The following is a 24,284-nucleotide window of genomic DNA, read 5'->3' as shown; positions in this document are numbered from 1 at the left end:
CTACAGGGAACAATCAACAGGTCCATTTTTGGTGTTTCCTTGCCGTTATATATAACGTTCACCCTTATTTTTCCTTTGGGGTAGACTTTTTGCCCCGTGTACGTCTTCAAGACAATCTTTGTATCTCTCAAGGGTATATGTGAGAATAGCCGCTTGTAGTCCCTTCGGTTTATGACTGTTAGGGCTGATCCTGTGTCCAATTCCATTTTCACTTGGACTCCTGCTATCTTGAGCGTGACCCAGATAGTTTGGTGATCCTCCATTTTGATCACATTATGTAGTTTCAGACAACCCAGCTCCTTGCTTCCAGAGTCTGTATCCCTTTTCTGTTCATCTGCACTGCTCTCCATCACCTTATGTACCTTCTTGTACTTTTCCTGTGGGGATTTCTTGCTGCTGGTTTTCTTTTCCAACCTGCAGACTCTTGCTATGTGTCCTACTTTTCCACACTGTCTGCACACTTGGTCCTTGAACCAGCAATCCTTATGGTCGTGTGTTGTTCTGCCGCAGCGATAGCACTTCACTGTTCCGTATGACATTTCATTTGTGCCATATTCTTGCGGTCTCCGTTGTATCTCTGCCGCGCCCTGTGCTGCTGCTTCGTGTGATACTGCCATGCTGAAAGCCTTGTCCAGCGTAAGATCCTTTTCTGATAGAAGCCGTTTCTGGGTTCCTTCACTTTGAAGCCCACACACAAACTTGTCCCTTAAAGTATCTGCTAGTCCCGTTCCAAACTAACAGTGTTTCGATAGCTTGCGCAGTTCCGTTAAAAACTCAGCATTACTTTCATCTTTATGCTGGTTCCTTTTGTGAAACTTAAATCTTTCCGCTATCAGCAGCGGTGTGGGGTCTAATTGGTCCTGTAGGATTGACACTATGTTTTCAAAATCCTTTTCCACTGGCTTCTCTGGGGTTACTAGGTTTCGCAGTAATCCATATGTTTTTGCACCCATTGAATTCAACAATACCAGCGCTTTTCTGTCATCTGGCACTTCATTCGCCTTGCAGTACACTTCTATGCGTTCGACATATGTCGTCCAATCTTCGACTTCATTGTCGAACGCTGTCACACTGCCACTCTTCGGCATCCCTGGGTGTGGTTAGACTGGCTCAAAATGGCGTCTCCCGTGCTCTCCCTTCTTCTCCGCTGTGGCTCAAAATGGCATCTCCCGTGCTCTCCCTTCTTCTCCGCTGCGGCTCAAAATGGCGTCTCCCGCGCTTTCCTTTCTTCCCCGTTGACGCTGCTTGGCCCTTGAACACCGGCTACGCTCTGCTCTTTCTCGTTGACGCCGCTCGGTCCTGAACACTGGCTGCGCCCTGTGCGCTCTACCCTCTCTCTTCTCCCGTCGACGCCGCTCAGTCCTGAACACCGGCTGTGCCCTGTGCGCTCTACCCTCTCTCTTCTCCCGTCGGCGCTGCTCGGCCTTTTTCTATGCCATCGGTCGGCTCTAGCCACCGCTGTCCGGGAAGGGTCTGCGCCGTACCTGTTGCCAGCCAGTTTCGCTGGACCACCGTGACTGGAGAACCAAGCCCAGCTCTCAACAGCCTCCCCTGCGATGCTCAAGTCTCCGCTGGATGGTCGACGCCTGTGCTTCTGGACTCGGCCTTCTTCTTTCACTGTCCTCCAGGAGCGAATCCCTGGGAGGTGATGCAGAGTTGCAGGTAGGTTTGAATCTTCTCGTCGCCAATGTTAGATCCGTGTATCTTGATGTTGTGTGTCCTTCAATAATTAGACAAGAGACTGCAGGGAACAATCAACTGGATGAGAGTTACTCTAAAACTAACTGTACAGATCCCTACTCAGGGTTTATATACAGGTGTGGTCACTGCCGGTACTACAGTATACAGGAGCTGTAAAAAGTAGTTCTCCCCTTAAAGGTACATACACTACAGTGGCAACAGAGGATCTAGAAGGATTTGGCCAGAGCTGCAGCTGTAGATTCTGAATGCTGGGATTGATGCCATCCAGGGCCTGTGTACAAAAGAATGCTTCTTTCTGAGCACTGAGTATGCAAAGTAGCCTGAGAGGTGTGATGGCTGGAATCCCCCACTACGGTAACTGCAAAAAAGCTGCTCAAATATTTCCGTTCCGTGTAATTGTTTCTAAAATCCTAACATGCCGTAAGACAGGCCTAACCTACAGGATGTCAAATTATCTACCATATTTCCTGGACCCTCACAGGAAAATGAATTTCCTTCATGGCATCCTTCATCCTCAATTTTACCAATGAGTGCCTCTGATGGAAGCAACAGTTTTATGCTCGGGTTTATGCTCCAGCTGCACCCGATAAACATGATCTAGTGTGTTGCATTCACTTGTTCCCCAAGTAAACACACCATACTATTCAGATCAACACTGCAGATTACCCTGATGGATGAGCGCACTTATCAATATTGTTCCATTATCATCAAGTCTTTGTTACGTCCCACATATGGCAAAACATCAAAATCGCATGAAATGCTACTGTGATATCGAATTATTTTTGGGTCAATGGAAAGAGGGCAACTTTGTTGTTGGGAAGAGTGCAACACAGAGTCAACAACAGAGCTTGGGTCTGCTGGCTGCACAACACACTCGACAGGTCTGACAGTGCTACCTTTTGAGATTTTTGTCTGAGGAATAGGGCTGAGTTTGGATTTGGCCTGACAAAAACCAAATTCAAATTGACTTAAATCTTTCTGTTGATTTTAGTGGACTAGTTTGTGTAAGCACAAAACAGGATTTATCTTTGCTTTTGTTTTTTTTAACCCGTATACATGTCATTCTTCCTCTAGAATGCAGATACCATGTCATGCTGGCCTAACTAAATTCCTAGGTTTTTTCTCCAGCTTTTGGAACTTTGATGGTCTTAGCAGTTTTGTTAAAGAAAAAGATAGGCTTGCATTTCTATAGCGCCTTTCACGACCACCAGACGTCCCAAAGCGCTTTATAGCCAATGAAGTACTTTTTGAAGTGTAGTCACTGTTGTAATGTAGGAAACGTGGCAGCCAATTTGCACACAGCAAGCTCCCACAAACAGCAATGAGATAATGACCAGATAATCTGTTTTAGTGATGTTGATTGAGGGATAGATATTGGCCCAGGACAATATTATTAATGAAAAATGCTTCAGTAGAAGATCCCGTACTTACGTTTTTTGGTACAAAGGTAATGTCAACTTTCTTTGGAGCTCCACGGTTTAATATTTCACTTTTCTTTGCTATGCTGTCTTTGGGAAGATCTTTCTTTGGTAGCCTTGCTGCGTGAGGCAGAATTGAAACCTGCAGTTGTTAGAAAAAAATGTATTAGAGTAAAAGATGAATATTTATTTTGAGTGGGATTTCATCTGTCAAAAAGCATCCAACAGTGAGTGTGCAGTGTTCCAGAATTCATTTAAACATCCATTTAAGGGTCTTTTAGGACCAGTAAATCCACAGAATTAAGAAGTATCTTAGCAGGAGCAAAGAGCTCCAGGTGTTCTTGTGTTTATGCAAAAGATCATCATGAATCATTTAAGCCTGCAGTACTTATAATTTATGGAATTTTCATACTCTGAACTGCAATAACTCACTGAGCCCATAAGGTATCCAAAGTATATTTTAGGAAAATACACTGGACCTAATATTCCAGTACACTGTTTAACTTTAAAAAATAAACCGCTGTAGTACTTCTCCAGCAAAAGTAACATTTTTATTATCATTGCAAGCTTTTTTCCTGTCCAATCCCCTCACTCCCCCCCCCCAAAAAAAGGTGTTGATTCCTTGCTGAGATTCAAAGGCCTATTCCCCAATCTTGGGGGCAATGCCCCTGAAAATGCACCATGCCCCCTGCTGGTGGAATGCAGCGCTGACCTCGATAAATTTAATGGGTCCAATTCATTAACATAACTAACTTCCGCCAGATTACTGTCCATGTGGTGAAGAAAGACATTTACCCATCAAAGTACCTTGATTGCGGCCTAGTTATTGGTGGACTTTACTCTGGCAGGAGTTTGTCAAAATGGCCACGGGGTTTTCTGGGCCAGTCTGCCCCAGCTTTAGAAACGGAGGTTCAATAGTGAACAGCATGGAACCTGGGAAGTGTGGAAATGGGTCCCAATGGGAGACTCAAGGCCTGAATCATGGCCTGGACCTCCAAAGACTTTGGGCTGTATTTTGCTCACCCCGGCGGATCCGGGACGGGCGATGCTGGTGGCGGGTCCCGAACCTGCTGCTGGCTCCATCCCGGCCTCTGAAATGAATTTCCATTGATGGGGCTTGTTCAGCCCGCCCAGCACGTTTCCCGGTCCAATTAGAGGAAGCGGATCTGGTGTCGTCACTTGATGACGCGTCATCAGCCGGTTTCCTTAAAGGGACCGTGCTCAAATTTATTTTGACATTTGTGCTGTCAGTGTTCTACAGCTTTGAAATGCTGCAAATACTGACAATGACTGCGCAGGGATGCAGGGCTGCACCCAGGTTCTCCCATGACTCCCTGCATATGCTTATGGAGGGAGTCAGAACATGCAGGGAGGTCCTCTTCCCTTCCCATGGGCAGAAGAGACCTCCCCAGGAGACCAACACAGTCTGGTTGCTCATTGCACAGGAGGGCACAAGCAGGGATGTCATTAGGAGGACCTGGGTGCAGTGCTGCAAACATTTCAATGATCTCATTAGATCACGAAACATTAGTACAAAGCCACACTCAACCTCATCCTGCTGTGCCTCTCATCACATCCCCATCACTCTGCCTTCCCTACCCTACTCCTGCACATCCTTACTCACACCATCTTACCTTGCACCTCCACCCATCCCTCTCTATCTACATTATCACATCCCCATCTCACTAGCCACTCTTCACACTCACCCTCATCCTCGTGCAATTATGCCAACTAACAACACACAAGGGTAGGCACTTGGGTGTTTTATGCAATGTTCATGTAAAGTTTCTGTAAATGTGGTGTCAAACACTGAAGCCTTTATTTTCAACACTTTGCGTTCTTGGACAGTTTTGTGTGCACCTTTGGAAGCAGCTTAGTGAGTTACAGTGAATGGTGAGACAAACCGGTAGCCCCTGCAAATGGTGATGAGTGTGAAAGGAATGGCTTGGGCATTGTAGGGATGCTTTATGGTGTTGGTGTGGGGTGGTGCCAACCTGGTGCATCAGGGTGTACAGCATCAACTGAAGTAAATCTGATCTGAGGCCATCCCTGGCCTTCCGGGCAGCGATGTGGTTGTGTGCCAATGCCATGTGTCCTGTGCAGCATCAGTTTACTGTGGAGAAGGTTGGTGTTGTTGTTGGTGCTGCTTGTGTGCCTGGTGCTGCTGGTGTTGGGGCTGATCATGGTGGGATTCTGAGGACCAAGGTGAGAGAGTTTCAAGGTGACCCATGCTGATGGAATAGATGGCAGGTGAAGGAGAGATGACAGAAGTGATCTGTCAATGGTAGGATAGGTAATGAGGTGAGACTGGATGGAGATTTGTGTAAAGACTTGCTGCATCCTGAATCTGTAGAGGAAATGCAGTTTATAGAAGCTAGTGGTTAAGGGAACACATCTCAATCAGCTAGAAGTTTTGACTTGACATTTGAAGCTGTCAACTCATCAGCTGATTCAATGACCACTGACCTCCTGCCTCAGCTTCACAAATGAGGTCGAGGCACAGCAGGAAACCGGTGGGTGACCAAATCCAAAAAGCTGGAAAAAAACATTGATAAGTGGCTGTAAACAAGCCACTAATGATTTTAATTGCCTCCCCCACCGCTGCCTATGGTCTGCTCGGCGCTGACAGACCCGACATTGAGAAAGGCGTGTGGCGGCGGGTTCACAGTGGGGTCCCAACCCACTGGGTAAAAAAAAACACTTTCTCACCCGACCCACCACCAATCGCGCCTGCTGACTCCCTGCAAAATCCAGTCCTTTGAGTTAATTTGTTTTTACATTTTTGCAACTGCGACCCCCTTACAAATTTGGAACTCCCAATGCCAACCCCCCACCCTCTCAAACCAAGCAGAGCCGTTAGATTTCCTGGCAGCTAGGGTCAGGCAGGTGTTCGAGATGTGCCCGTATTGGCGTGACCCCTGACCCCACATACTCCGGTTCCGCGCTGGAAGGCATTGACGAGCACAAGCCCAGTCCAAGTGCCTGCATCAGACCTGGTGGAAATTCAGCCCCAAAGTGCTGCGATCTTCTTTTGCGCTCCTTATTTACCAATTAACAAAGTAGGCTACTTCTTTAAAGTAACTTGGACCATCAGAAATTTCTCAAGAGCAAGACATAAAAGGAGTTGGTTACCATCTCTGCAACAGAAGATCCCGCTGCAGTAGTCTGAGGCCTTGAAGAAGCTGCACTGCCTCCTTTCGCTCCTTTCGCTCCTTTGGTTTTAGGTTTTTCTTTTTTCGGAAGGCTTTCCAGCTTTGTTTTGACCACTTCAATTATCCTTAAATCTGCATAGGCATTTGCAATGTCCAAAGCATTTTGCCCTTGTTTTAATGAAAAAAATATGGACATAGCGTAGTGTCACATTGGAAAATATACCGTGCATAAGGAACAGTGTCATCAGCTGGTGAGAAACACAAAGGGCCAAACTAATTCATAATGAGAGTGTGAAAAAAGCAAGCCTGAAGGCTTTGTATCTTAATGCTAGAAGCATTAGGAACAAGGTGGATGAATTAGTTGTGGAAATAGAGGTAAACAAGTATGATTTGATTGGGATTACAGAAACGTGGCTGCAGGGTGGGCAAGGCTGGGAACTTAACATCCAGGGATATACAATATTTAGGAAGGATCGGCAAAAAGGTAGGGGAGGTGGGGTAGCATTGCTGGTAAAGGAGGGGATTAATGCAATGGAAAGGAAGGATATTAACTCGGATGAAACGGAATCTGTATGGGTAGAAATGAGAAATAGCAAGGGGAGGAAAACGTTAGTGGGTGTGATATATAGGCCTCCAAATAGTAATATGGAGGTGAGGGAAGGCATAAAAAGGGAAATTAGAGAAGCGTGCGATAAGAGCACAGCTGTCATCATGGGTGACTTTAATTTACATATTGATTGGACTACCCAAATTAGTAAAAATTCTGAGGAGGAGGAATTCCTGGAATGTTTTCGGGACGGTTATCTGGACCAATATGTCGAGGAGCCGACTCGAGATCAGGCCATTTTAGACTGGGTATTGTGCAATGAGAAGGGACTTATCAACAATCTTCTTGTACGAGGCCCCTTGGGTCAGAGCGATCATAATATGATCGAGCTCTCAGTCGAGATGGAGAGTGAGGAAATTGAATCAGAGACTAAGGTCCAGAACTTAAATAAAGGGAATTACGAGGGTATGAGACGGGAATTGGGTAAGATTGATTGGGTGGTGTTTCTGGGGGGATTGACAGTGGATAGACAATGGCAAGCATTCAAAGATAGAATGGAAGAATTCCAGAACATGTTTATACCGGTTTGGCATAAAAATAAACCTAAAAAGGTGGCTCAACCGTGGATAACGAGGGAAATTAGGGACAGCATAAAATCAAAAAAAAGGGCATATCAACTGGCAAAAAAAAGCAGCAGACCGGAAGATTGGGGGCAGTACAGGATACAGCAAAAGAGGACAAAGGGATTAATCAGGAAGGGGAAAATAGAATACGAAAGTAAACTTGCAGCAAACATAAAGACAGACTGCAAAAGCTTTTATCGGTATATCAGGAGGAAAAGACTGGTAAAATCCCAAGTCGGTCCCTTGCAGTCCGATTCGGGAGAATATATAATGGAGAATAAGGAAATGGCAGACCAATTAAACTCATACTTTGGTTCTGTATTCACAAAGGAGGACACAAATAACCTCCCAGGAATATCGGCAAACATAGGGACTAATGAGAGGGAGGAGCTGACAGAAATTAGTATCTCTAGGGATATGGTGTTGGGTAAGTTGAGGGGACTGAAGGCCGACAAATCCCCGGGGCCTGATAAACTACATCCTAGGGTACTTAAGGAGGTGGCCCTGGAGATAGCAGATGCTCTAAGGATCATCTTCCGGAACTCCATTGACTCGGGAACAGTACCCGTGGATTGGAGGGTAGCTAATGTTACCCCAATATTTAAAAAGGGGGGTAGAGAGAAAGCAGGGAATTATAGACCAGTAAGCCTTACATCGGTTGTGGGCAAAATGCTAGAGTCCATTATTAAGGATAAAATAGCGGAGCACTTGACAAATGGGGAAAGGATCGGACAGAGTCAACATGGATTTACAAAGGGTAAATCGTGTTTGACTAATCTGCTGGAATTTTTTGAGGAAGTAACTGGTAAAATAGATGGGGGAGAGCCAGTGGATGTGGTGTACCTTGACTTCCAGAAAGCCTTCGATAAGGTTCCACACAAAAGATTATCATGCAAAATTAAGGCTCATGGGATTGGGGGCAAAGTATTAACGTGGATAGAGAACTGGCTGGCGGATAGAAAACAGAGAGTTGGAATAAACGGCTCGTTTTCGGAGTGGCAGGCAGTGACCAGCGGGGTGCCGCAAGGATCTGTCCTGGGACCCCAGCTGTTCACAATATATATAAATGATCTGGATCAGGGAATTGGATGCAATATTTCCAAATTCGCTGACGACACTAAACTAGGAGGAGGGGTGGGCTCTGATGAGGATGTCAGGAGGCTACAGTGCGATTTGGACAGGTTGGGGGAATGGGCGGATACGTGGCAGATGCACTATAATGTGGATAAATGCGAGGTTATCCACTTTGGGGGTAAAAACAGGAGGGTAGATTATTATCTAAATGGCAATAGATTGGGAGATGGGGAAGTGCAGAGGGACCTGGGTGTTCTTGTGCACCAGTCACTGAAGGAGAGCATGCAGGTGCAACAGGCGATTAAGAAGGCAAATGGTATGTTGGCCTTCATATCAAGGGGGTTCGAGTATAGGAATAGGGATACCTTACTACAGCTGTACAAGGTGCTGGTGAGACCGCATCTGGAGTATTGTGTACAGTTTTGGTCGCCCCATCTGCGGAAGGATGTTCTTGCCATGGAAAGAGTGCAGCGGCGATTCACCAGGCTGATACCTGGAATGGCGGGAATGACCTACGAGGAGAGATTGAATAGTTTGGGCTTGTACTCACTGGAGTTTAGAAGATTGAGAGGGGATCTCATCGAAACATATAAAATTATGGCAGGCCTGGACAGGCTGAATTCAGAGAGAATGTTTCCAATGGCAGGGGAGCACAGAACCAGGGGCCACAGTCTAAAAATAGCGGGCAAATCATTTAAAACAGAGATGAGGAAGAATTTCTTCACTCAAAGAGTGGTGAGCCTGTGGAATTCCCTGCCACAGAGGGCTGTGAAGGCTAATTCAATAAATATTTTCAAGAGAGAATTGGATATATTTCTGAAGGCTAAGGGGATTAAGGGTTACGGAGAAAAGGCGGGGACGGGGTACTGAACTGGTAAGATCAGCTAAGATCTCAGACGAAGATCAGCCATGATCTCATTGAATGGCGGAGCAGGCTCGAAGGGCCGAATGGCCTACTCCTGTTCCTATCTCTATGTTTCTATGTTTCTAACCAAATTTCTCCCTTAGCACCAAAGATAAATGAGCAAAAAGTCCAGAGCGTACTATGGTTTTAGAAACAACAAAGAGACAATAAAAAAAAGGATCAATTTGCATAGGTCTTTCGTATTCTCACAACCAATGAAGTATTTTTGAAGTGTAGGCAAATGTAGACACACACGGCAGCTAATTTGCACACAGTAAAGTATCACAAATAGCAATGTGATAAATTACTAATCCGTTTTTAGTGATGTTGGTTGAGGGATAAATATTGGCCAGGGCATTAGGAGAACTCCCCCGCTCATCTTCAGATATTGCCATTTGAGACTGCAGACGAGGCCTCGGTTTGGCCTTTCATTCAAAAGGCATCATCTCTGACAGTGTAGCAATCTCTCAGTGCTTCTTATTTCTTTCACTTGTGAGTGAGAAATTCCTGTTCATAACAACTAATTACAGTAGATATAGATGTTGTGAGCAGGAACATCAAAAGGTTGTGGCGAGCAGAATTATCTGAGTTTATTTTTACACAAAATATTGGTTTAGAGAGTCTAAAAACTGATTAAAATGTTGATGCCACTCTGATTATCCAAAAGGATATAAAGAACACAAAACGCATGAAGCAAGTAAAAGCTATTTAGCTTATTGCTCCTTTCAATATACAATTCCCATTGTTATTGACTCTTCAGTTTGCAAATTTTCCATTTATATCCTCTAAATGTGTACTCACAATTTAAATAATCAATTACATTTATATTATACATGCCTTTAGGATTTTAAGGAGTTGGACCAGGTTCTCCAATTAAAACAATTTCAATTCTCTCATAAATTGGCAGCTTTTGTTGTCATTTTTAATTCAGAAAATTTGTAAACAAAGAGACTAAATGCTGAAATCTCAATAGCAAAGGCCTTGAGGCTGAAATGTTGCTGCCTAAGGCATATTGCTGCTGAGAAGCTGGAAATTGAGGCACAATCTGGACCACCAAGTTTCTGCCCACGGTTTAAATTCTGTCCCAAATTTCAGTCAGGGGGAGTGAGCAGATCATCCAGCTAACTTCCTATGTCTGTGGGAGTGGCGGGGGGGGGGGGGGGGTGGGAGGGGGGGCGGGGGGGGGGGGTGCCTGGTGGAGTTTTCCAGCTATCCATGGATTTCAATCGATTGCACTACCATTAGACCCACTGGAACTGTTATGACTGTGGATTATTGGCTATTTGACCGAGCATTGATTTCGGGTTTAAACTATAATAATGTTCCTGAGATTAACTCAATTTTAGGGTTTTTGAGGATTAATTGTCAATGGTCCAGCACCCTTTTCTGTCACTTGACAGAGAGGCGCAAAAAGTGAATTGCTATGTTAATGAGCTCACCAGGGAGTTAAAGAGCCAACCAGCAGTTATCCACAATGATCTGGGACAGTAGGTAATTTGATATCTCATTTCAGACACTTCCAGTAGACATTCACACAAGATGGTAGGAGAAACTGTTCCTGTGAATACAGCAGGGGGTTGTATGGCAGGAAGTGTCTAGTCATGCTGCTCTGGCTATCATGAGTGTGGGGCAGGCTTGATGGGCCAGCAGGTCCTTTCCTGCCCGTCAATGTTGTATATTCATAATCCACTCCTGAGTTAATTGGCAGCTCTACTGGCCAACACTCGGAAAGGAAAGGAGTCAAACTGCCAAACTTCCTGTCCAGAGAGGCCACAAATAAGAACAAAGGCCCACATGTTGAAGGTCAGTTGCTAACATTTGTTGAGAGAGGCAGGTAAGTCCGAGGCCTGTCTACCTTAAGAAAAGAGCAGATGAGGCCTTGTACAAGACTTGGCCTGATTCAGTGATATGACTGACCAAAACCAAGTTTTAGTTAGCCTGCTAACTGGGACAGAGTACCATGGTTTATTATTTCTCTTATCTTTGAGGAATGACTGAAGTTAAGTTAAAGGTGATATTTGCTATTTACTTTACTCTGTATGTTCACTTGCTGACTGTAAAACAACACAGCTCAATGATTCATATATGGCCTTGTCTTAGCAAAGTGTTAATCAGTCCTGCTTTCAAAGGATTGGGAGAAGCACTCATGAAGATATGTGTGGAGGATTTCCGTATCCAGTCCACATAGCAAGGGGGTCTCAATGTTATATTCCATGGATCATGCTCCTCCTGGCCCCACAAACAACATGTTTTCACTTATCTGGAGGGTCTCTTCAGCCTTCCCATCAGTGGCCGACCCCGGTGGTGGCTGTAATGTATGTACCTTTTAAGGGGGGAACTACTTTCTACAGCTCATGTATACTGTAGTACCGGCAGTGACCACACCTGTATATAACGCTGAGTAGTAATCTGTTGTTTCAGTTGCAGTTTGAACCACGTTGAGTAAACACCTGTTGTACCGTTCTCTGCAGTCCTTTTCTTATTATTACACGGACGTAACAGTGGCGACGAGCAAGTTCGAACCTACCTGCAACTCTGCATCACCTCCCAGAGATTCGCTCCTGGAGAACAGTGGAAGAAGGTCGAGTCCAGAAGCACGGGCGTCGACCACGGGCAACTGCCCAGTCATCCAGCGGAGATTTGAGCATCGCAGGGGAGGCTGTCGAGAGCCAGGCTTGGCTTTCCAGTCACGGTGGTCCAGCGAAACGGGCTGGCAACAGGTACTGCGCAGACCCTTCCCAGACAGCGACGGGCTAGAGCCCGACCGAGCAGCATAGAAAAAGGCCGAGCAGCGTCGACAGTGGAGAGAGAGAGAGCAGAGCGCACAGGGCGCAGCCGGTGTTCAGGACCGAGCGGCGTCAACGGGGGAGAGAGGCGAGAGAGAGCAGAGTGCAGCCGGTGGTCAAGGGCCGAGCAGCGTCAACGGGGGAGAGAGGCGAGAGAGAGCAGAGCGCAGCCGGTGGTCAAGGGCCGAGCAGCGTCAACGGGGGGGAGAGGCGCGCAGGAAAACACGAGGCGCTGCCATTGCCACGAGGACCGCAGAGAGCGGCGTTGGCAGCAGCGCACGAAACCCACAGGGCGTCGCCATTTGCCACGAGGACCGCCGAGAGCGGCAGCGGCGCGGGAGACGCCATTTTAAGCCGCAGCGGGGAAGAAAGGAAGGCGCGGGAGATGCCATTTTAAGCCAGTCTAACCACACACAAAAATGCAGAAGAGTGGCAGTATCACAGCGTTCGACAATGAAGTCGAAGATTGGACGACATATGTCGAACGCATAGAAGTATACTGCAAGGCGAATGAAGTGCCAGATGACAAGAAAGCGCTGGTATTGTTGAATTCAATGGGTGCAAAAACGTATGCCTTACTACGAAACCTAGTAACCACAGAGAAGCCAGTAGAAAAGGATTTTGAAAGCATAGTGTCAATCCTACAGGACCACTTAAACCCCACACCGCTGCTGATAGCAGAAAGATTTAAGTTTCACAAAAGGAACCAGCATAAAGATGAAAGTAATGCTGAGTATTTAACGGAACTGTGCAAGCTATCGAAACACTGCCAGTTTGGAACGGGACTAGCAGATACTTTAAGGGACAAGTTTGTGTGTGGGCTTCAAAGTGAAGGAACCCAGAAACGGCTCCTATCAGAAAAGGATCTTACACTGGACAAGGCTTTCAGCATTGCAGTATCACATGAAGCAGCAGCACGGGGTGCTGCAGAGATACAATGGAAACCGCAAGAATATGGCACAAATGAAATGTCATACGGAACAGTGAAGTGCTATCGCTGCGGCAGAACAACACACGACCATAATGATTGCTGGTTCAAGGACAAAGTGTGCAGACAGTGTGGAAAAGTAGGACACATAGCAAGAGTCTGCAGGTCAGGAAAGAAAACCAGCAGCAAGAAATTTCCACAGGAGAAGTACAAGAAGGTACATAAGGTGACGGAGAGTAGTTCAGACGAACAGAAGAGTGATACAGACACTGGAAGCAAGGAGCTGGGTTGTCTGAAACTACATAATGTGATCAAAATGGAGGATCACCAAACTATCTGGGTCACGCTCAAGATAGCAGGAGTCCAAGTGAAAATGGAATTGGACACAGGATCAGCCCTAACAGTCATAAACCGAAGGGACTACAAGCGGCTATTCTCACATATACTCTTGAGAGATACAAAGATTGTCTTGAAGATGTACACGGGGCAAAAAGTCTACCCCAAAGGAAAAATAAGAGTGAACGTTATATATAACGGCAAGGAAACACCAAAAATGGACCTATATGTATTGCCAGATGGAGGACCACCACTACTAGGACGTGAATGGATCCGGAAGATACAGCTAGATTGGCATTCCATACAAGCACTGACTGTAGATGCCAAAAAGGATGACGACGTCACACCTGGACGACTGTCAAAAATGCTAACTGACGCACAAGAAGTGTTCCAGCAGGGACTCGGAACACTAAAAGGCATAACAGCGATGATCAAAATAGAGGAAAATGCAAGCCCAAAGTTTTTTAAGGCCAGACCGGTACCTATGCGATCCGCCCAGCCGTCGAAGCAGAGCTGGAAGGTTTGGAACGTTCAGGAGTACTGTCCAAAGTGGACTGGAGCGAGTGGGCTACACCCATCGTTCCTGTAATGAAGAGGTCATTGAGTAATACGCCTGGGGAACCAAAGAAGGTTCGCATCTGTGGGGACTTTAAGGTGACAGTGAACCCAGTCCTTCACACTGTACAATATCCGCTTCCGCGGATTGAAGATATTTTCACCTCGCTATCTGGAGGGAAACGCTTCACTAAGATTGATCTGGCCCAGGCGTACCTGCAAATGGAGGTAGAAGGAGCCTCGAAACAGTACCTCACGATCAACACTCATAAAGGTCTCTACCAATACAACTGGCTGGTGTTCGGGGTAGCATCGGCTCCGGCTATTTGGCAAAGGGCAATGGAACAAGTCCTGCAAGGGATTCCAGGGACCCAGTGTTATTTGGACGACATCCTGGTCATGGGCGAAAATGACAGTGATCACCTCACCAACCTGGAGCAGGTGCTCACTAGATTCCAGGAATATGGGCTCCGAGCTAATCGCCACAAATGCGAGTTTTTCCAGAAGCAGATCTCGTATTGTGGCCACGTTATTGATGAAGAGGGGTTACATAAGTCCCCTGAAAAGATTGAGGCAGTAGTCAAGGCTCCAGCACCGGAAAATGTGTCACAACTGAGGTCGTTCCTCGGGCTGGTGAATTACTACCATAAGTTCTTGCCGAATTTGTCTACCGTACTACACCCACTGAACACCCTACTGCAAACGGGGGTACCATGGAAGTGGAGTGACGAATGTAAACGAGCTTTCCAGAAGTGCAAAGAATTGATCACATCAAAAGAGGTGTTGGCTCATTTCAACCGAGCACTACCAATTCGGTTGGCGTGTGATGCATCACCCTATGGCATTGGAGCGGTGCTGTCGCACAAATTCCCAGACGGCTCGGAGAGGCCAGTAGCCTTTGCGTCTCGGTCACTAACTTCAGCCGAGCGTAACTACGCCCAGATTGACAGGGAGGCCCTCAGCCTAGTGTGGGGAGTGAAAAAGTTCAATCACTATCTGCATGGGCAGAAGTTCACCTTGCTGACTGACCACCAACCACTTGTCTCCATCTTCAATCCAAAGAAGGGCGTTCCGGTGATGACTGCGCAACGGCTACAAAGATGGTCCCTTTTTCTAGGGGCACACCAATATGAAATCACGTATAAGGGCACGAAACAGCATGGAAACGCTGATGGGCTATCACGCCTGCCACTGCCTACTGCGGAGGAAGCACCAGCAGTGGATCCTGTCGAAATATTTCATTCGACTATAATTGAATGCTTGCCAGTAACTAACGCTGGTATAGAGGAGACCCGAAATGACCCGACTCTGTCTCGGGTATATGATTGACGGTGAAGGGATGGCCAGCACATGGCGACTCACTGTTGCCAGCATTCTCATCCAGAAGAGAACAGATGTCAGTATGCCAGGGGACCTTGATGTGTGGATCCCGAGTGGTAATTCCACCCAAGTTAAGGGAGAGAGTGCTCAATTAGTTTCATGAAGGTCATCTGGGAGGGGTGAAAATGAAAAGCCTTGCTAGGGCTTATGTGTGGTGGCCGGGGATCGATAAACAAATCGAGGACCTGACAAAGAGCTGCTCAGGATGCCAGAAGGTCCAAAATGCACCACCACATGCCCCTCTACACCCATGGGAGTGGCCCTCATCTCCATGGCAACGGGTGCATATTGATTTTGCTGGTCCATTCATGGACTCAATGTTTTTAATAGCCATGGATGCACACTCGAAATGGCCTGAGGTGATCAAAATGTCCTCCACCACCACGGAGAAAACTATTGCAGTCCTACGGACCATTTTTGCCAGGAACGGCTTGCCAGAGCAGATTTGCTCTGATAACGGACCACAGTTTGTGTCCGAAGAGTTTCGAAGATTTATGAAAAGGAATGGGGTAAGGCATTACACATCCGCCCCGTATCATCCAGCCACAAATGGATTGGCTGAGAGGTTCGTACAAACCTTTAAAAAAGCAGTAAAGGCCATGTGCGATGACGACATTCCACTGCAGCATAAGGTGGACAATTTCCTGTTAGTCTACAGAAATGCAACACATGCAGTCACCAACCAGGCCCCGGCCATGATGTTCTTTAACCGAAGGTTGAGATCTCGTCTGGATTTGCTCAGACCAAATGTACGAAGAGATGTTGAGAGTAAGCAATTCCAGCACACCAATGAGAAGCCGACAAGGAGCTTCAATGTAGGGCAACCAGTCTTGGCCCACGACTACCGAACAGAGAAATGGCAACCAGGAACGATATGCACACGGCAGGGGCCACTAATGTACACAGTGGACGTTGGGGAGAGCATCGTGAGACGCCATGCTGACCAGATCCTAGAGTCACAGGAACGAGTCAACCCCATGCCTCGCCCATGCGTACCTGGTGATGAACCCGACGTACAGGTAGCATCTACCCCAGAAACAGTAGCATCGGAAGCTGATGAACCAACTGATGACAGGGGGCCAGAATCGCCTCCGCACCAAAAGCAAGACACTCGGGAAAGCGCTATCCAGAAAGGATCAGGAAGCCTCCCCAAAGACTGAATTTATAAATAGACTATTTTCAGCTAATGTTGCATGTTAAAAGTGTTAATTGTAATTAGTTTGATATTTAATTGTTAAATGAGTGTTATGGTACTGTTAATCTAAAAGGGGAGGAATTGTAATGTATGTACCTTTTAAGGGGGGAACTACTTTCTACAGCTCATGTATACTGTAGTACCTGCAGTGACCACACCTGTATATAACGCTGAGTAGTAATCTGTTGTTTCAGTTGCAGTTTGAACCACGTTGAGTAAACACCTGTTGTACCGTTCTCTGCAGTCCTTTTCTTATTATTACATGGACGTAACAGTGGTTTTCACCCCTCCCCCCGGTTGAAATGCTTTTGGGGTGCTAGTGGCATCATAGCAATTAGCATTTATGCACGATGATCCCGCCTGTGTCTGTCGGGCGCCTCATCCGCTGCCAAAACCAGCAGGGTTAAAATCAGAAACGGCAGGAACTGAGCGGTAAATGGAGCCGCTTCATTCTTCTTCACACAAAGAGTGATAAAAATGGACTCTCAGATGCAGTAGTGGAGAAGAAAACCCTAAGAACCAATTGGATGCCGCAAGAGGGAATTTTAGGGTCATCCTGGATGAATGGATTAAGAGTGGCCAAATGGCCTCCCTTATCTGCAACCATTTTGTCATCTTGTGGCATAATTTTTTACAACCAGTGGGCATGTGCAAAAGATAGGGACGATGTCAATCATTTCTTCACACCCCCTCCAATAAGTACTTAGGATAGTGGGGCTCCGCTGATGTATGCACAATGGAGCATAATACGTTGTGTGAATAATTTTGAATTGGGATCTGTTACTAGTTGATATAGAATCATAGAATGATACAGCACAGGAGGCCATTCAGCTCATCGTGCCTGTGCTAGACACATGAAGCTCAGCAAATAGCCTCTAATTGCTCCTAAGAAACAACCAGTGCAAGGTTTATCTGTAAGCTTCTTTAATTCAGTTTTACCTCATTAGTTTCATCAGAAGCAACACAGCTTTACAGAATGCCTTCTGGCAAGGTATGGGGTCTTCTCATAGCCAGAACTTGCTTCTACTCCTAGCATATAGCACCTACTGTAAGGGCATCAAGGGAATGGGGTAAGTTATCAGGCAGCAGAGCTGTGAAAAGGCTGTTGGCTGCCCTGAGTAAGATGCACGGCTTTTTCTTTAACTATTGGTGGGGAAAGCCCGCCCAATTTTCAGATTGGAGGTGATGGTGCAAGAGGTCCTGCCTCGAAAGGTGTAGGAGAGACCCACGCAGCAACATAGAGCAGGAATTTTATTACAGGCCTTCTCTGATGCTCCCATTGCAAAGACCGCACAGACACTCCAGCCACATAATGGTTCTTTCACATAATTTACATGCATGCTTGGGCCTTAACAGTGACTACACTTCAAAAGTACTGTATTGGCTGTAAAGAGCTTTGGGACGTCCTGAGGCTGTGAAAGAAACTATATAAATGCAAGTCTTTCTTTTTTCAAGGAGCACAAATTTGTGCACAAGCTCTGAGCACTGACAGAGCTTGGGATCCACATCATTTGCAGCTGAGCACATAGTGCTGCAGGCACCACACGAGCGCACTGCCCTGTGGAAATAAAAGTTCTGCCTTTTTGAAACACGAAGGACGTTCTATTCTCTTACTCATTTGCTTCTTTGATTCTCTTAACTTTCTGAAAGTATCAACCAGTAAATTGTGATTCATCGTGGGTTTACCGAATCTTCACATTTTTTATCTCAGACACAATGGAAATAAAAATGGGGATAGATGTAAAATATGGTGCCGACTCACTATCGCCCGCAATTACACTATCACTCAAAGTCAAGCTCTGCCCCAGGTTCTTTTTACTGTAAATATTTTCTTTCAACTTTGGCTTATAATGTTTGCAAATCATGTCACACAGTGCTAGCATACCTTTATTGTTTTCCATATCAACACTAGCACCGTGGCTAATCAGATATGTTACACAGTCCAATCTGCAGCTTTCTACTGCCCTCATTAAAGGTGTGGCGCCATTTATGGAAACTGCATTTACCGATGCACCAGCCTTCAGTAGCAATTCCACAATGTCCCGCTGTCCTGAATGGCATGCATGGTGAAGGGGTGTCCACATTAAATTATCATATGCATTTACATTAGCCCTAGAAATACATAAAACATTATAATATAACCGTATTATTATGATTAGTTTCTAATGGAGCTATTCACTTAATTGGTGTGTGCTCATTCTAAGTAGTAATATTTAACCAGAGGTTAATTATGCTCTCTTGGCTGCCTCAAAGGAAAATAATGTGCAATGTGACACCACTTAGAGGAATATTGCTGTAATAATGAGTGATTTTCCTGAAAAATCTTTGTTAAAAAAATAACCAAGTAGTACTGCACACCTTATATATGATACACTATCTATTCAAGTATTACAACACAAAGCCAACATTTCCTCAATCCAGAGTTATCTGATATTATTAAACAACCAAAACATATTATAACAATGATAAGTAAGACAAAGAAATTTAAAACAAATCCCTATCATTAAGCCTTCAGATTTAAACTACTCCTTGAATAACAAATTCCAAAACCAGGCTTAAAAACTGATAAAACCTCAATGTCAAATAGAATAAAATCATAGAATCATAGAAGTTTATGGCACAGAAGGAGGCCATTCAGCCCATTGTGTCGGTGCCGGTTAAAAAAGAGCTGTCCAGCCTAACCCCACTTTCCAGCTCTTGGTCCGTAACTTTGTAGGTTACGGCACTTCAGGTGCATATCCAAGTACTCTTTAAATGGAGTGATTACTTGCAACGCTTTTTTCTGCGCATGCGTGCCCGTTTGGTACTGCACATGTGCATGCAATGCGGTCGCGCATGCACAGTACCCAGCAGTGCGGCAGCTGCAGCCTGCACCGCCACACTTTCCTCGGCTCCATGCGGAGTGGGTCAGGGGATCGAAGGAGTTAAGGGTGGAGAGGGGAGAGGGAATCAAAGGGGGGCAGTGGAGATCGAAGGGGGGAGGAGAGGGGGTCAAAGGGGGAGTCATGACACTATCACTAGTCACTTCATGCCCAATAAACATGGTAACAATCAGTGACCCACACACGATGCCCCATCTATTGTGGGAAGAAGGCCAGGAACTTGTTGGTGGTCAGGGACTCGGGGGGGGGGGGGGGGGGAAGGTCAGGGACTCGGGGGGGGGGGAAGGTCAGGAACTCGGGGGGGGGGGAAGGTCAGGAACTCGGGGGGGGTGAAGGTCAGGAACGCGGGGGGGGGAAGGTCAGGAACTCGGGGGGGGTGAAAGTCAGGAACGCGGGGGGGGGGAGGTCAGGAACTCGGGGGGGAGGTCAGGAACTCGGGGGGGAGGTCAGGAACTCGGGGGGTGGAAGGTCAGGAACTCGGGGGGTGGAAGGTCAGGAACTCGGGGGGGAGGTCAGGAACTCGGGGGGGGGAAGGTCAGGAACTCGGGGGGGGGAGGTCAAGAACTCGGGGGGGGGAAGGTCAGGAACTCGGGGGGGAAGGTCAGGAACTCGGGGGGGGGGGAAGGTCAGGAACTCGGGGGGGGAAGGTCAGGAACTCGGGGGGGGGGAAGGCCAGGAACTCGGGGGGGGAGGTCAGCAACTTAGGGGGGAAGGTCAGGAACTCGGGGGGGGGGAGGTCAGGAACTCGGGGGGGGGAGGTCAGGAACTCGGGGAGGGGGGAAGGTCAGGAACTCCGGGGGGGGAGGTCAGGAACTCGGGGGGGGGGGAAGGTCAGGAACTCGGGGGGGGGGGGAGGTCAGGAACTCGGGGAGGGGGGAAGGTCAGGAACTCCGGGGGGGGAGGTCAGGAACTCGGGGGGGGCGGGGAAGGTCAGGAACTCGGCGGGGGGGAAGGTCAGGAACTCGGGGGGGGGGGAAGATCAGGAACTCGGTGGGGGGGGAAGGTCAGGAACTCGGGGGGGGAAGGTCAGGAACTCGGGGGGGGAGGTCAGGAACTCGGGGGGGGAAGGTCAGGAACTCGGGGGGGGAAGGTCAGGAACTCGGGGGGGGAAGGTCAGGAACTCGGGGGGGGAGGTCAGGAACTCGGCGGGGGGAAGGTCAGGAACTCGGGGGGGGGAAGGTCAGGAACTCGGGGGGGGGAAGGTCAGGAACTCGGGGCGGGGGGAAGGTCAGGAACTCGGGGGGGGAAGGTCAGGAACTCGGGGGGGAAGGTCAGGAACTCGGGGGGGAAGGACAGGAACTCGGGGGGGGGAAGGTCAGGAACTCGGTGGGGGGGGAGGTCAGGAACTCGGGGGGGGGAAGGTCAGGAACTCGGGGGGGGAAGGTCAGGAACTCGGCGGGGGGAAGGTCAGGAACCCGGCGGGGGGAAGGTCAGGAACTCGGCGGGGGGAAGGTCAGGAACTCGGGGGGGGGGAAGGTCAGGAACTCGGGGCGGGGGGAAGGTCAGGAACTCGGGGGGGGAAGGTCAGGAACTCGGGGGGGAAGGACAGGAACTCGGGGGGGGGGAAGGTCAGGAACTCGGGGGGGAGGTCAGGAACTCTGGGGGGTGAGGTCAGGAACTCGGGGGGGGGAAGGTCAGGAACTCAAGGGGGGGAAGGTCAGGAACTTAGGGGGGGAGGTCAGGAACTTGGGGGGGGAGGTCAGGAACTCGGGGGGGGAGGTCAGGAACTCGGGGGGGAGGTCAGGAACTCGGGGGTGGAAGGTCAGGAACTCTGGGGGGGGAGGTCAGGAACTCGGGGGGGGAAGGTCAGGAACTCAAGGGGGGGAGGTCAGGAACTCGGGGGGGGGAAGGTCAGGAACTTAGGGGGGGAGGTCAGGAACTCGGGGGGGGAGGTCAGGAACTCGGGGGGAGGTCAGGAACTCGGGGGGGGGAAGGTCAGGAACTCGGGGGGTGGAAGGTCAGGAACTCGGGGGGGGAGGTCAGGAACTCGGGGGGGGAAGGTCAGGAACTCGGGGGGGGGAGGTCAAGAACTCGGGGGGGGGAAGGTCAGGAACTCGGGGGGGGAAGGTCAGGAACTTGGGGGGGGGGAAGGTCAGGAACTCAGGGGGGGAGGTCAGCAACTTAGGGGGGGAAGGTCAGGAACTCGGGGGGGGGGAGGTCAGGAACTCGGGGGGGGAAGGTCAGGAACTCGGGGGGGGGGAAGGTCAGGAACTCCGGGGGGGGAGGTCAGGAACTCAGGGGGGCGAGGTCAGGAACTCGGTGGGGGGAGGTCAGGAACTCTCGGGGGGGAGGTCAGGAACTCGGCGGGGTGAAGGTCAGGAACTCCGGGGGGAGAGGTCAGGAACTCTGGGGGGGGGAAGGTCAGGAACTCGGGGGGGGAAGGTCAGGAACTCGGGGGGGGGGAGGTCAGGAACTCGGGGGGGGGAGGTCAGGAACTCTGGGGGGGGAGGTCAGGAACTCGGCGGGGGGAAGGTCAGGAACTCGGGGGGGGGAAGGTCAGGAACTCGGGGGGGGGTAGGTCAGGAACTCGGGGGGGAAGGTCAGGAACTCGTGGGGGAAGGTCAGGAACTCGGGGGGGGAGGTCAGGAACTCGGGGGGGAGGTCAGGAACTCAGGGGGGGGGAAGGTCAGGAACTCGGGTGGGGAGGTCAGGAACTCAGGGGGGAGGTCAGGAATTCGGGGGGGAGGTCAGGAACTCAGGGGGGTGAGGTCAGGAACTCGGGTGGGGAGGTCAGGAACTCAGGGGGGGGAGGTCAGGAACTCAGGGGGGTGAGGTCAGGAACTCGGGGGGGGAGGTCAGGAACTCAGGGGGGGGAAGGTCAGGAACTCGGGGGGGGGAGGTCAGGAACTCAGGGGGGGGAAGGTCAGGAACTCGGGGGGGGAGGTCAGGAACTCGGGGGGGGAGGTCAGGAACTCAGGGGGGGGAAGGTCAGGAACTCGGGGGGGGGGGGAAGGTCAGGAACTCCGGGGGGAGGTCAGGAACTCCGGGGGGAGGTCAGGAACTCGTTGGAGGGGAGGTCAGGAACTCGGGGGTGGGGGGGGGGAGGTCAGGAACTCCGGGGGCGGGGGGAGGTCAGGAACTCGGAGGGGGGAGGTCAGGAACTCGGGGGAGGGGGGGAGGTCAGGAACTCGGGGGGAGAAGGTCAGGAACTCGGGGGGGGGGAACGTCAGGAACTCGGGCAGGGGGGGAGGTCAGGAACTCGGGCAGGGGGGGAGGTCAGGAACTCGGGCAGGGGGGGAGGTCAGGAACTCGGGCAGGGGGGGAGGTCAGGAACTCGGGCAGGGGGGGAGGTCAGGAACTCGGGCAGGGGGGGAGGTCAGGAACTCGGGGGGGAGGGGGTCAGGAACTCGGAGGGGGAGGTCAGGAACTCGGGGGGGGGGAGTTCAGGAACTCGGGGGGGGAGGTCAGGAACTCAGCGGGGGGGAGGTCAGGAACTTGGCGGGGGGAAGGTCAGGAACTCGGGGGGGGAGGTCAGGAACTCAGGGGGGGGGAAGGTCAGGAACTCGGGGGGGAAGGTCAGGAACTCGGGGGGGGGGAAGGTCAGGAACTCGGGGGGGGAAGGTCAGGAACTCGGGGGGGGGAAGGCCAGGAACTCGGGGGGGGAGGTCAGCAACTTAGGGGGGAAGGTCAGGAACTCGGGGGGGGGGAGGTCAGGAACTCGGGGGGGGGAGGTCAGGAACTCGGGGAGGGGGGAAGGTCAGGAACTCCGGGGGGGGAGGTCAGGAACTCGGGGGGGGGGGAAGGTCAGGAACTCGGGGGGGGGGGGGGAGGTCAGGAACTCGGGGAGGGGGGAAGGTCAGGAACTCCGGGGGGGGAGGTCAGGAACTCGGGGGGGGCGGGGAAGGTCAGGAACTCGGGGGGGGGGGAAGGTCAGGAACTCGGGGGGGGGGGAAGATCAGGAACTCGGTGGGGGGGGAAGGTCAGGAACTCGGGGGGGGAAGGTCAGGAACTCGGGGGGGGGGAAGGTCAGGAACTCCGGGGGGGGAGGTCAGGAACTCAGGGGGGCGAGGTCAGGAACTCGGTGGGGGGAGGTCAGGAACTCTCGGGGGGGAGGTCAGGAACTCGGCGGGGGGAAGGTCAGGAACTCCGGGGGGAGAGGTCAGGAACTCTGGGGGGGGGAAGGTCAGGAACTCGGGGGGGGAAGGTCAGGAACTCGGGGGGGGGGAGGTCAGGAACTCGGGGGGGGGAGGTCAGGAACTCTGGGGGGGGAGGTCAGGAACTCGGCGGGGGGAAGGTCAGGAACTCGGGGGGGGGAAGGTCAGGAACTCGGGGGGGGGTAGGTCAGGAACTCGGGGGGGAAGGTCAGGAACTCGTGGGGGAAGGTCAGGAACTCGGGGGGGGAGGTCAGGAACTCGGGGGGGAGGTCAGGAACTCAGGGGGGGGGAAGGTCAGGAACTCGGGTGGGGAGGTCAGGAACTCAGGGGGGGGAAGGTCAGGAACTCGGAGGGGGAGTTCAGGAACTCGGGGGGGGAGGTCAGGAACTCGGGGGGGAGGTCAGGAACTCGAGGGGGGGAAGGTCAAGAACTCGGGGCGGGGGAGGTCAGGAACTCAGGGGGGGAGGTCAGGAACTCGGGGGGGAGGTCAGGAATTCGGGGGGGAGGTCAGGAACTCAGGGGGGTGAGGTCAGGAACTCGGGTGGGGAGGTCAGGAACTCAGGGGGGGGAGGTCAGGAACTCAGGGGGGTGAGGTCAGGAACTCGGGGGGGGAGGTCAGGAACTCAGGGGGGGGAAGGTCAGGAACTCGGGGGGGGGAGGTCAGGAACTCAGGGGGGGGAAGGTCAGGAACTCGGGGGGGGAGGTCAGG

At 50.3% G+C, this 24,284-nt stretch overlaps 1 protein-coding gene across 2 annotated transcripts in view; it reads right to left on the bottom strand.

Annotated features, from left to right (window-relative positions):
- Positions 1-24,284, bottom strand: part of ankef1a (ankyrin repeat and EF-hand domain containing 1a) — a 70,194-nt gene that overhangs the window by 5,247 nt on the left and 40,663 nt on the right. The window contains exons 7-9 of one of the 2 annotated variants that reach the window (XM_085981680.1): positions 18,485-18,711; positions 6,252-6,439; positions 3,133-3,261 (exon numbers count right to left, since the gene is read on the bottom strand). In XM_085981680.1, the coding sequence (XP_085837806.1) occupies positions 3,133-3,261; positions 6,252-6,439; positions 18,485-18,711 (544 nt within the window). Of the gene's footprint in view, positions 1-3,132; positions 3,262-6,251; positions 6,440-8,880; positions 9,028-18,484; positions 18,712-24,284 lie in introns of those variants that run through there. The other variant, XM_085981682.1, reaches the window with a different exon arrangement.

Source organism: Somniosus microcephalus, chromosome 3 (genome assembly GCF_052327205.1).
Source record: "Somniosus microcephalus isolate GS21.2 chromosome 3, FLI_Smic_1.0, whole genome shotgun sequence".
NCBI lineage: Eukaryota > Metazoa > Chordata > Chondrichthyes > Squaliformes > Somniosidae > Somniosus > Somniosus microcephalus.
Note: the sequence above shows the minus strand (reverse complement) of the source record. Positions and strands in the feature narration are given on the sequence as shown.